General features: G+C 45.3%; 1 protein-coding gene across 3 annotated transcripts in view; it reads right to left on the reverse strand.

The window, feature by feature from the left end:
• The window catches only part of LOC144503469 (ATP-binding cassette sub-family B member 6-like), a 181796-nt gene that overhangs the window by 22452 nt on the left and 144986 nt on the right, over positions 1-14358 (reverse strand). For all 3 annotated transcript variants that reach the window (XM_078227807.1, XM_078227805.1, XM_078227808.1), the window contains exon 18: positions 13176-13270. In XM_078227807.1, the coding sequence (XP_078083933.1) occupies positions 13176-13270 (95 nt within the window). The remainder of the gene's footprint in view (positions 1-13175; positions 13271-14358) is intronic.

Below are 14358 nucleotides of genomic sequence, written 5' to 3' on the forward strand. Positions count from 1 at the left end.
CTTGTGCATCGCTGGCTTTAATTATGCATGATGTGGAGATGCCGGCGTTGGACTGGGGTAAGCACAGTAAGAAGTCTCACAACACCAGGTTAAAGTCCAACAGGTTTATTTGGTAGCAAATACCATAAGCTTTCGGAGCAATGCTCCTTCGTCAGATGGAGTGGTCTCTGTTCTCAAACAGGGCACAGACACAGAAATCAAATTACAGAATACTGATTAGAATGCAAATCTCTACAGCCAGCCAGGTCTTAAATGCACAGACAATGTGGGTGGAGGGAGCATTCAACACAGGTTAAAGAGATGTGTATTGTCTCCAGACAGTACAGCTTGTGAAATTGTGCAAGTCCAGGAGTCAAGCTGTGGGGGTTACTGATAATGTGACATAAATCCAACATCCCGGTTTAGACCGTCCTCATGTGTGCGAAACTTGGCTATCAGTTTCTGCTCAGTGACTCTGCGCTGTCGTGTGTCGTGAAGGCCGCCTTGGAGAACGCTTACCTGAAGATCCAAGGCTGAATGCCCGTGACTGCTGAAGTGCTCCCCCACAGGAAGAAAACAGTCTTGCCTGGTGATTGTCGAGCGGTGTTCATTCATCCGTTGTCGTAGCGTCTGCATGGTTTCCCCAATGTACCATGCCTCGGGACATCCTTTCTTGCAGCGTATCAGGTAGACAACGTTGGCCGAGTTGCAAGAGTAGGTACCATGTACCTGGTAGATGGTGTTCTCACGTGAGATGATGGCATCCGTGTTGATGATCCGGCACGTCTTGCAGAGGTTGCTGTGGCAGGGTTGTGTGGTGTCGTGGTCACTGTTCTCCTGAAGGCTGGGTAGTTTGCTGCGGACAATGGTCTGTTTGAGGTTGCGTGGTTGTTTGAAGGCAAGAAGTGGGGGTGTGGGGATGGCCTTGGCGAGATGTTCGTCTTCATCAATGACATGTTGAAGGCTCCGGAGGAGATGCCGTAGCTTCTCCGCTCCGGGGAAGTACTGGACGACGAAGGGTACTCTGTCCACCGTGTCCCGTGTTTGTCTTCTGAGGAGGTCGGTGCGGTTTTTCGCTGTGGCACGTCGGAACTGTTGATCGATGAGTCGAGCGCCATATCCTGTTCTTATGAGGGCATCTTTCAGCGTCTGGAGGTGTCTGTTGCGATCCTCCTCATCCGAGCAGATCCTGTGTATTCGGAGGGCTTGTCCGTAGGAGACACGTGCGTGGGGTCCTTAATTATGCTGGCTGCTTTGCCGAGGCAGTGGGAAGTGTAGACAGAGTCAATGGATGAGAGGTTGGTTTGTTTGATGGAGTGGGTTACATTCACGACCTTTTGTAGTTTCTTGCGGACTTGGGCAGAGCAGGAGCCATACCAACCAGAAATAATGCTTTCTATGGTGCATCTGTAAAAGTTAGTGAGAGTCGTAGCTAACATACCAAATTTCCTTAGTCTTCTGAGAAAGTTGATGGGTTTTCTTAACTATAGTGTCGGCATGGGGGGGACCAGGACCAGGTCCTGAAAATAAGTATTTCCATGCACATGGTATTTAAACCCTGAGTTTATTTTTTTCTGGTGGCTCTTGGGAGACTGGAGTTCAGGGGTTCCTGGGTGGAGCTTTTTGTTTTCTGAAGGGTTTGACTGGAGTCGATAGATTAGTACGCAAGCCTCATACACTTTTACAATATTAATTATAACATGCGTAGCCTCCAGCTCTGAGATGCACAACATTGCAAACAGCAGAGGGTACTTCATAATTGATTTTAGGAATGTGTTTTTGGTAAGAGCAACGTTTGACTAAGGTTTTTGTTATGGGTGGGGGAGAATTATTTCCGGAATGCAACATATTTTTGTCAACCACTTGCTCCTGCCTTTTCTAGATGGCTGCTCCCAGAATCCGATTTCCTGTGGGGCTCCAGGGTTCCCTTCCCCTTGATCAGTCATCGGTTTAATGCACTTACTGTTGAACTCTCTCAAAGGCAAAGAGTCAATTAGCCTCCCATTTGAAGAGTTTACAGCTGAGGAAATTAACACCTTTAGTCTATTAGCAGATTGTCCCAGTGGGAGCAATTTCCACTGCGATAGAAAAGAGCTCCCTGAGAAACAGGGATTATGCAATGCCCTCACACAATGAAAATGCAAACAGAGCAGTCCAGGGAATGAGGCTTGAACCAACAATACTGCTCTGCTATTTCCTATGTTGATGCAAAGCAATCAGCATCCCTGGTGCAGCAATTATTACTGTACTAAAGGCTAGAGACTGCCTGGTCCAACAGAGTCATTCGGCTCATCATATCTTTGTGTTTTATTGCCACTCCAATCTTAAAATCATCCTACTAATAACTCACTCTCCCTTTCTGCATTTATCTGTTATCTCCAGACAATTCTGATATTTACATGATCAGCTTCTCAGCTCCCACCAACTAAACTGCAGCTCATTCAAAACTGCATCCCTACTTGTACCAAGCTGCACTCGCCCATCACCGCTTAGCTCACCAAATTCAGCACAGGCCAGGGATTTGAACCCAAGACTTGTAATGCTTCAGTTATTCGCTGCACAGGGCCCATGAGCTATTAGTGCACTCGGAACATCTAAATAAATTGGCGTGCTTCTCACTCACTGGGCGTTGTACAAGAGAACAAACCAGAACTTTCAACTTGAACAGGTTCGAATCGATAACAGATGACAACACACTGGATTTATCTCGGCGCACTCGGTGGAAAATGGAAACAGATTTTAGAGAAGCAACAAACATCTTCAAAAGGAAAATATAATTGGTGCCTGTTGTTCCACTCTGTGCAGCCAACCCAGCCCAGAGCAGCCAGGGTCACGACCTCCCTTCATGCTCCATAATTACGCCTGCTTCGCTGAAACTCAAACTTGGCCAAAGAGCAAGCAATTCTGCTGGACTCCGAATTGAGCGACAAGGGCAGGTGAAGAGGGGTGAGCCAAATACGCCAACTCTTATAGAATCTGACTAATCTTCATCTGTAACCAGACGAGAGAGACTGGGAAAATAAAGAAATGTGCGTCATAGTTATTCACCTGATGAAGGAGCAGCGCTCCGAAAGCTCGTGATTCCAAATAAACCTGTTGGACTTTAACCTGGTGTTGTGAGGCTTCTTACTGTGCCCACCCCAGTCCAATGCCGGCATCTCCACATCATAGTTATCCACGGCATTTCACTGAATTTATCAGCATGTAGCTGGGCCTGAATCCACTGGAGTGAGGCGGAGTGGGTGAATCAAGCATATTGCTCTGTGCTACGTGTCATCCATGGTCCAGTGGTAGCAGCCTCATCTCTTAAAGTAATAGGTTGTGGGCTCAAAATTCATGCTGCAGTGAAGTGCTAAGGATATCTTTTGGTTGAGATGTCAAAGACCCCACCTCTCCTCCCAGGTTGATGTTATCAGGTTCCATGGTACTATTCTAACAACAGCGGAGAGATTCTCTGGTACCCTGGCAAACATTTTACCCTCAGTCAACATCCAAAACAGATTTATTTAACTGCTATTTGAGGAAGTTTGCCATTGACAAATTGGATGTTGAGTTTGTTAATTTTCGACAGCACTTCAAAAAGTGTTTCATTGGCTGTAATGTGCTTTTGGGATTTCCTGAGGTCCTTACAGGGGCAAGAGAAATGCAAGTTCTTCTTTATATCTCTAGCTTGCTAGCAAACAGCAATGGATACTACCAATAAAATTTTTAATTCAAAAACGTTGAGTAATGAAAGCTACTTGCTTCTACTGATGGATAGTTCACGTTCAGCAAAAGAAAAATAATTTGTATTTATACAGCAGCTTATTATTGTCCTTGGGATGTCCTAAAGTGCTATGCAACTAGTGAGTGTGGTTATGTGGGCAAGCAAATTAATAAGTAAGCCATCATGTTAAGGCATCATAATTGGAACTTCATCAAGTAAATTATATCCACCACATAGCCACTAATTAAACACTTCTTCAAAGAACTCCAACAGATTTGTGTGACATGACCTATTGCTTCCAACTTATGCTCTTTATGACCTCAATGTTCTGTTGATAAATTAAGGTTAAAGTTTATTTATTAGTGTCACAAGTAAGGCTTACATCAACACTGCAATGAAGTTATTGTGAAATTCCCCTAGTCGCCACAGACCGGCACCTGTTCGGGTCAATGCACCCTAACCAGCAGGTCTTTCAGAATGTGGGAGGAAACTGGAGCACCCGGAGGAAATCCACGCAGACACGGAAGGAACATGCAGACTCCGCACAGACAGCGATCCAAAGCGAGAATCGAACCCGGGTCCCTGTCCCTGTGAAGCAGCAGTGCTAACCATTGTGCCACCGTGCCGTGGTACTACAAAAATTCAGGGTACACCTTCTGTTTAATTCCATCAATCGCATTCCTCAAATAACGTGCTGACTCCTTCATAATTTCCAGTTTCATATCTTGCCAACTGTTTGCGCACAGCTTCTTTTTCACATTCTAATTTACAAAATTTCCTGCCTATTAGTAATAAACCTCTGGCTGACCCCAGACTCGGATTGCTTACAGTGGTACAATTTGTAACCTTAAAGGGACGAGCCACATTAAACATGAATCTACTATGAGAGAACATTGTGTTACACAACATAATGCCCGCCATTATTTACCACAAACAACAACATGTAGAATCATGAGACACTGCTAATTTCTATCAACGCTTTTTCTGTTATATCCATCCCTTTGGCATCTGTCTTATAATCTTTCATCAACTTGCCATGCTTCACATAGTAAAGTAAAGTTTATTTATTAGTCACAAGTAAGGCTTACATTAACACTGCAACGAAGTTACTGTGAAATTCCCCCAGTCGCCACAGTCCAGCGCCTGTTCAGGTTAATGCACCCTAACCAGCACATCTTTCCGACTGTGGGAGGAAACCGGAGCACCCGGAGGAAACCCACGCAGACAGAGAGAACGTGCAGACTCCACACAGTGACCCAAGCCAGGAATCGAACCCAGGTCCATGGTACTGTGAGGCAGCAGTGCTAACCACTGTGCTGCCCTAGGTCTAGCATCAGGAAAATATTCACCAACATATCAACCGACAACACAAAAATGCACACCAACTGGCCATTTATTTCACTGTTGTTTATGTGACCTGCTTGCTGCGTTTTGTAAATTAAAACAGAGGCTACATTTTTCAAAAGTACTCATTGACTGTAAAGCACTTTGGGCACAATTGAAAGCTGTCTAAACGCAAATCCTTTCTTTCTACTAAAGTGAAGGTAGAAAAAGGGGATTAGAATTTCAAGCTAGTCTACATACTTGTGAACCTGACTGCGAGACTAAGTGCCGCTTACAAGTGAAGCCTGCTAACCGAGAGATCCCAGTAGAAATAAAATTAGCCAAATTATCAAACCGTGATTACAGATTAAATCCCTTGGGAACTACATGCTGCCAGAAGACCTGTCTCCCATTACAGGATCAACGTTATCTGTGTGCTTATTAACTGTCCTCGGCTGCAGGAGAACCTTTACTGAGTAGCATTCAGTTTGTGCCGCTGCTATTTCTATTCTAAACAGGATTGAACGGCTGAGAACTTCCTGCACATAGCAGGATTCCAGGGTCTCTTTTCAGGGAAAGGTCTCCATGGAGTTTAATCTGTTCTAAACCCCTACCAGGCCTTTCATTCAAGACACTGACATTCCCTTTACACTTACAATTCTCTGCAGCCTGCACTCTTGCCGTACACAGGAAACTGCTGTGTGGAGCATGTGGCAGCACAGTGCTCCTGCCAGCTGCAGCACTTCAAAAAGGTCAATCGATTGAAAACATCTTTGCTCCAAAAATCGTTAAAAATGTTTTCTATTATCTTCACTCTTCCAATTGAGCCCAATGGGAAGTGGTCACCACCTGATCCCACTGCCAGAGCCCTCCTTGTTCCTAGCCCAGTGGCATATACATACGCTCCTCATAAATAGACACTACCCACATCAAAAAAGGCGGGGGTTGGGGAGGGGGGGGGGGGCATCGCTTTTATAGCTCAATAAGGTTGAAGATCAAAGTTGTTGATGGACACACATTTAGACAGAGATCAAAGAGCAGGATATGTATTTACAATTTGTCATCACACAGCAGGCCAGGGGAGGATGCCGCGGCAGGTTCCCAAGCCTTTGTTCATACCGCAATTAATTACTGAAAGGAAAATAAAGCAGCATTAACCCTCGGCGGATAGCAAAGAGCATCTACGTTCACACTGTATGCTGAGTAAAAGCCCTGTTCACAGAGGAACACAGAACTTTCTAACTGTACACTGCTCTGCCTTTATCCCCGAGCCTTCCAGCTCCTACTGCAGCCGCAGACAGTACAGTACCTTCTACTTTAACTTGTCTTGCAGATAATGAAACACATCCTTCTCACATATAGCTAGCAACATGAAGGATCATGCTTGAAACTGTCAATCCATGGCTGACGTGCCTGAGCGGCCGGCTCTGTTCCACGTTCATTGTGTCATGTCCACGGCATGTCTCTGTGCCAGGTTTACAAATGGCAACATGTGACTGGCTGAGCATGTGTGACATGGGGTTTCCCGGTGTCAGTAACAAAACCAAAGACCTGGATTTCATGCAGGCAGGGTTTTAGGGAGGGGGGTTTGGGGGGTTGGGATATAAAACTGAAGCAATGGGATTCACTCCGGATGCCTGCCTCCCCTAACCAGGCAGCAATTTTACACTGGGGGTGGCCGGGGCCTCCGACAGGAATCCAGCCCTTGTCCCAATTGAGGCCCTTAAGTGGTCACTTCAGGGCAGTTTCTCACCCAGCCTCAATTTTTCGGCTGGCTGGAATTCCGGGAGGGAGGGAGGAGGTGTGGGAGGAAACCCGAAACTCAAAGGATTTAAATCATAGGCAGGAAGCATCTTCATCAGAGGCCCCCTTTTGAAGTCGGCCCCTCCCCCCCCCCCCACCCCCCGCCACCTCACTCCCCAAGGTCCGGTGGCTTCCACACCTCCCCCAACACCCTGATCATCCCCTTCGCCAGCAGCTCTCTAAGGCAGCGCTTCCATCCGAGTGAGGAGTTGAAGACCCACCTGTGGCCACTTATTGCTCAGTTGAATATGAAATGGCGGCAGGGTCTCTTCGGATGGTGGGAAACAATACCCTGGCCATTTGAAAAGTTCAGGCCATAGAACGTTACAGCACAAGAGGCCATTCAGCCCATTCTGCAGCTATCCATAGAACATAGAACATAGAAACCCACAGCACAAACAGGCCCTTCGGCCCACAAGTTGCGCTGATCATATCCCTACCTCTAGGCCTATCTATAGCCCTCAATCCCATTAAATCCCATGTACTCATCCAGAAGTCTCTTAAAAGACCCCAACGAGAATGATATCCACTCTCCTGCTCTTTCCCCATAGGCCTGTGATTTTATTTTTTCCTTTCAATTCTCTTTTAAACATGACTATTGAATCTGCTTCCACTACTCTTTCAGGCTATTCCTTCCCGATCACAACAACCTGCTCCTTGGCCTTTTGGCTAAGATCAAGTATAGTATTGCTGACTTGCATTTGATAGAAGTCAATGGGGGCGGCACGGTAGCACAGTGGTTAGCGCTGCTGCCTCACAGCACCAGGGACCTGGGTTCAATTCCTGGCTTGGGTCACTGTCTGTGTGGCATTTGCACATTCTCCCCGTGTCTGCGTGGGTTGCCCCATTTCCTCCCACACTCCAAAGACGTGTTGGTTAGGGTGCATTGCCTGAACAGGCACCGAACTGTGGCGACTAGGGGAATTTCACAGTAACTTCACTGCAGTGTTAATGTAAGCCTTACTTGTGACTAATAAATCAACTTTAACTTTAAGAAGCTGTTGTGTAAGAAAATGTTTCCTAGTGTAACCCCTCGTTCTTTTGCCAGGACATCTTTTTCAGATAATATCATGGGGTTTTTATATCCAGCTGAGAGAGCAGATGGGGGTCTTGGTTCAACGTCTAATCTGAAGCAGGGCACCTCTGAAAATACAGTACTCCCTCAATACTGCACTAGAATGTCAATCTAGAATATGTTTTCATATCTCTTAAGTGGGTCCTACGACCAGAAATGGGAGTGCTACCAGGCAGGAGCATGGCTGACAATTATACATAAATACCCATAATCAAACAGTGCACAAACCTATCCAAGTGCATTACTGATCATCTGAAGAAGTACTTTACCCCTGCACTTCACCTTAATTCAATTTCTGCGTAGAATTTTTATAAAAAAGTGTTTTTCTTAAGATACTGGCAGCAGGTTGCATTTCTTGAGTGTGATTCAGTCAGGGAGAAGTCTGCAATAATCTGATGGTGGAAACATCTGTTACCCACACGGTCAATTACAGCATAAAACAGGCGGCACCTTTCATCAGTCGCAGCTATGTTGATTGGATCAATATGGGGTGTGGCATGATCGAGGCAGACTGAGGCAAATAATTCCATCTGGGTTTAACAGATGGCGTATGACTTTGCTGATATTGGATAGGTGTTACAGGGTCAGCACACAGCCCAGTTGTGCTCCTCCGTGGAACTTGAGATTTCCTGAACTCTGGGACTGGTCATGCAGACTTCAATAGTCATTTCTGGCCTTAGTCATTCTTCTTGATTCAAAATTGAACTGACAGAGGAGGCAGGCATCTGCATCACATTCGCAACACAGATACTGCCAATTTACAAAGGTGCCTGTACTCCCAGATGTCCTCACCATTCATCTGAGACAGTGCTTTTGGATTTTGTGTTTCGGCAACGTACCAGCAACCTAGAGGTCCTGAGCTCAACCCCTACCATGACAAGTTCTGAAAATTAATATACCAATTTGTGTGTTTGAGTCAATTAAAGTTATTTGGAACATAAGAACAGGTGTAGGCCATTCAGCTCATCCAGTTCTGCTATTCAAACCGATCATGGCTGATCATCTACCTCCACTCCATTTTCCCCCACGATCTCCACATTGCTTGATGTCATTAGCATCCAGAAAACTACTCATCTCTGTCTTGAACATAATCAATGAATGAGCTTCCACAGCCCTCTGCGGGAGAGAATTCCAAAGATTCACCACCCTCTGAGGGAAGAACCTCAGAAAGGAAAGGAAAGGAAGGAAAGAAAACATTCTTTCTGGTTGTATCACAGCTTGGTGTGGGCTCCTGCTCTGCCCAAGACCGCAAGGAACTACAAAAGGTCGTGAATGTAGCCCAATCCATCACGCAAACCAGCCTCCCATCCATTGACTCCGTCTACACTTCCCGCTGCCTCGGCAAAGCAGCCAGCATAATTAAGGACCCCACTCACCCCGGACATTCTCTCTTCCACCTTCTTCCTTCGGGAAAAAGATACAAAAGTCTGAGGTCACGTACCAACCGACTCAAGCACAGCTTCTTCCCTGCTGCCATCAGACTTTTGAATGGACCTACCTTGCATTAAGCTGATCTTTCTCTACACCCTAGCTATGACTGTAACACTACATTCTGCACTCTCTCGTTTCCTTCTCTATGAATGGTATATTTTGTCTGTATAGCGTGCAAGAAACAATACTTTTCACTGTATGTTAATACATGTGACAATAATAAATCAAATCAAAACTTAATCTCAGTCTTAAATAGCCTACCCCTAATTCTGAGACTTTGTCACTTGGTTCTGGCTTCACTGGTCAGGGGAAATATCCTACTTGCATCTACCTGCTCCTGCCCTGGGAGAATTTTGTAAGATTCAATAAGATCATCTCTCATTCTTTGAAGCACATTTTCTCATCTTCCTCTTAGTCTCTATTTTTCTTTCACCCAGGGAGCTCTGGATTCGTTTGTCCCGTCTTTCCCTTTCGAAAGAATATATATATATATATATATATATATTTTGATTGTGCCCGAGTTCTCTCTTCTTTGAAGCTAGCCCATTGTTCAGGTACTGATTTTCCTGCCAATTTATTTGGCCTCGATCCATTCTTACCTCAATGAGGTTGACTTTGTCCCAGTTAATTATTCTTGCTCTAGATTATTTTTTGCCCTTTTCCATTTCTAATCTAAACCTTATAATATAATGAGCACCATCCATTAAATGTTCTCCTACATGGCACATGGGTGTCACTGGCTGGCCAGCATTTATCGCCCATCCCTGGCCACCCTTGAGAAGGTGACGGTGAGCTGCCTTCTTGAATCGTTGCAGTCCATGTGCTGTGAGTTGACTCACAGTGCGGTTACGTAGGGAATTCCAGGATTTTGACCCAGCGACTGCAAAGAAACAGTGATATATTTTCAAGTCAGGACGGTGAGTAGCTTGGAGGGGAACTTGCAGGTGATGGTGTTCCCATGTATCTGCTACCCTTGTCCTTCTAGATGGAAGTGGTCATGGGTTTGGACGGTGCTGCCTAAGGATCTTTGGTGAATTGCTGCAGTGCATCTTGCAGATAGTACACACTGCTGCTACTGAGCGTCGGTAGTGGAGGGAGTGGGTGTGGTGCCAATCAAGCAGGCTGCTTTGTCCTGGGTTGTGTTGAGCTTCTTGGCTGTTGTTGGAGTTGCCTTATCCAGGCAAGTGGAGAGTGTTCCATCACACTCCTGACTTGTGCCTTGTAGATAGTGGACAGGCTTTATGAAGTCAGGAGGTGAATTACGCGCTGCAGTATTCCGAGCCTCTGATCTGCTCTCGTAGCCACTGTGTTTATGTGGCAAGTCTACTTGAGTTTCTGGTCAATCTCCAAGGATGTTGACGGTGGGGGAATTCAGTGATGGTAACACCACTGAATGTGAAGGGGCGGTGGTTAGAGTGTCTGTTATTGGTGATGATCATTGCCTGGCATTTGTGTGGTGGGTATGTTACTTGCCACTTGTCAGCCCAAGCCTGGAGATTGTCCAAATCCTGTATTTGAACATGGACTGCTTCAGTATCTGAGGAGCCGCGAATGGTGAACATTGTGCAATCATCGGCAAACATTCCCACTTCTGACCTTATGACAGAGGGAAGGTCATTAACGAAGCAGCTGAAGATGGTTGGGCCTCCTTGTTAGGAAACTACCCTGAGAAACTCCTGCAGAGATGTCCTGGAGCAGAGATGACTGAAACTTCCACAACCACAATCATTTTCTTATGTGCCAGGTATGACTGCAACCAACGGAGAGTTTGCCCCCTGATACCCATTGATTATAGTTTTGCTAGGGCTCCTTGATGCCGCACTCGGTCAAATATGGCCTTGATGTCAAGGGCTATCACTCTCCCTTCACTGATAGTTGATTCATTGGCACACCTCATTCTTAAGAACTGGGTTCAGCAGTGCCTCTCTTGTTGGACTGGAAACATAATGCTGTAGAAAATTTTTGTGAACACACTCGGAACTCACTGCCTTTTACACCATGACTATTCCACTCTATTTGGGATAATTAAGTCCTCCAATATAACTCCTTAATAATTCTTTCACCTTTCTGTAATTTCCTTGCAAATTGATTCATCTACATCCTTTCCGTTAGTTGGTGTTCTATAGTCTATACCGAGCAATGTTATTGCACCTTTTTGTTCCAACAAAATGGATTCTGCCCTTGACATCTCTGGGATATCCTCTCCCTGCTGCACTGAAATGCCTTACTTATTCAATATCACCACCCCATCTCCTTTACTTCCGCTCCTACCTTTTCTGAACACCTTTGGCGGAATTTTCCAGCCGTACTTGCCCCAAAACCGGAAAACCCCGGATGTCAACAGACCTTTGCATGGTCCACCCCCCCGAATATCTCCCCCCCCACCTTGTGTCCAGAAATATTTATCTCTCAATCCTGCTCTTCGAATCACTGCACCTCAATCTCCTCCCTACTTTATGATGCACGAAAGAACTCACCTGATGAAGGAGCAGCGTTCCGAAAGCTCATGCTACCAAATAAACCTGTTGGACTTTAACCTGGTGTTGTGAGACTACTTACTGTGCGCTAAAGAAAAGTGAGAGTCTTTCAGCAACTCAGAGGGATAATTTTGGTACTTTTCTTGCAAATCCAAAGACCATTCCTTTCTTACCGATGAAAGCTTCGCATTCCACAGAGGGTGGTTGTAGAGGGTTGTTTTTCAAACTGGAGGCCTGTGCCTCAGGGATTGGTGCTGGGTCCACTGTTATTTGTCATTTATATTAATGATATGGATGAGAATATAGGAGGCATGGTTAGTAAGTTTGCTGATGACACCAGGATTGGTGGCATAGTGGACAGTGAAGAAAGTTATCACCAATTGCAACGGGATCTTGATCAATTGGGCCAGTGGACTGACGAATGGCAGATGGAGTTTAATTTAGACAAATGCGAGGTGATGCATTTTGGTAGATTGAACCAGGGCAGGACTTACTCAGTTAATGGTAGGGCATTGGGGAGAGTTACAGAACAAAGAAATCTAGGGGTACATGTTCATAGCTCCTTGAAAGTGGAGTCACAGGTGGACAGAGTGGTGAAGAAGGTATTCGGCATGCTTGGTTTCATCAGTCAGAACATTGAATACAGGAGTTGGGACGTCTTGTTGAAGTTGTACAAGACATTGGTAAGGCCACACTTGGAATACTGTGTACAATTCTGGTCACCCTATTATAGAAAGGATATTATTAAACTAGAAAGAGTGCAGAAAATATTTACTAGATGCTACCGGGACTTGATGGATTGAGTTATAAGGAGAGACTGGATAGACTGGGACTTTTTTCTCTGGAGCGTAGGAGGCTGAGGGGTGATCTTATAGAGGTCTATAAAATAATGAGGGGCATAGATCAACTAGATAGTCAATATCGTTTCCCAAAGATAGGGGAGTCTAAAACTAGAGGGCATAAGTTCAAGGTGAGAGGGGAGAGATACAAAAGTGTCCAGAGGGACAATTCTTTCACACAGAGGGTGGTGAGTGTCTGGAACGAGCTGCCAGAGGTAGTAGTAGAGGCGGGTACAATTTTGTCTTTCAAAAAGCATTTAGACAGTTACATGGGTAAGATGGGTATATGGATATGGGCCAAACGCGGGCAATTGGGACTAGCTTAGGGGTTTAAAAAAAAAGTGTGGCATGGACAGGTTGGGTTGAAGGGCCTGTTTCCATGCTGTAAACCTCTATGACTATGACTTGTTCTTCATCATTTACACTTACCCATTCAGCAATAACATTCAATGCTGATGAGAATATTAAAATACTGATAATCGGAGCACAGAGTTTAACTATGAATTCCAAATCAGTAAAAGTCACAAATCCTGCAGCAGTACCTGTGGGCCACAACAATTGTCGTCCTGTTAGCGCACACTTTGGCCAGGGAAGCTTGAATGTTCCTTTCCGTTTGTGTGTCTAAAGCAGAAGTAGCCTGTTCCAAAACAAGAAAGATGATCGTTTATAACACTGAAACAAAAAAGTGGAAAAATTCACCAACAAGGTAGGTAACGAGGAGGTTCAACTGAGCCAAGACAGCAATTATTACTTAATTTCTGGTGAAATGTTTGAATAACTTTTTTTTAAAGCTTGGTACCAAGTAGATTCATCAGTGAGATATGTCTTTGCATTGAGGAGACTCTCCGTCATGTTGCGTGGCACGACCACCAGCTAAATGCAATAGGTTTCTAACAGATTTAGCAACTCAACACTGGACCTCCATGAGGCGCTGTGGGCTATCAGAAGCAGCAGAATTGTACTCAACCTAATCGTACTGTAACCTCATGGCCCGGCATGTCCCCTACTCTACCATTGTCACCTAACCAGGGGGTCAACATTGGTTCAATGAAGAGTGCTAGAGGGCATGCCAGGAGCAGCACACCTGGCATTCCTAAAAATGAGGTGTCAACCTGGCAAAGCAGGATTATTTGCTTGCTAATCAGCATAAGTTGCAAGCGACAGACAGAGCTAAGTGATTCCACAACCAACAGGTCAGATCTAAGTTCTGATGGGAGGGGATGATCTCCCAATGCACTGTGAAATCAGGGCAGATGGAGTTTAACCCCGATAAGTGTGGGGTGATTCATTTTGGTAGGCCAAATTTGAATGCAGATTACAGGGTCAAAGGTAGGGTTCTGAGGAATGTGGAGGAACAGAGAGATCTTGGGGTTCATATCCACAGATCTCTGAAGGTTGCCACTCAAGTAGATAGAGCCGTGAAGAAGGCCTATAGTGTGTTAGTGTTTATTAACAGGGGGTTTGAGTTTAAGAGCCGTGGGGTTATGCTGCAACTGTACAGGATCTTGGTGAGACCACATTTGGAATATTGTGTGCAGTTCTGGTCACCTCACTATAAGAAGGATGTGGAAGCACTGGAAAGAGTGCAAAGGAGATTTACCAGGATGCTGCCTGGTTTGGAGGGTAGGTCTTATGAGGAAAGGTTGAGGAAGCTAGGGCTTTTCTCTTTAGAGAGGAGGAGGTTGAGAGGCGACTTAATAGAGGTTTATAAGATGATGAGGGGGA

Source organism: Mustelus asterias, chromosome 14 (genome assembly GCF_964213995.1).
Source record: "Mustelus asterias chromosome 14, sMusAst1.hap1.1, whole genome shotgun sequence".
NCBI lineage: Eukaryota > Metazoa > Chordata > Chondrichthyes > Carcharhiniformes > Triakidae > Mustelus > Mustelus asterias.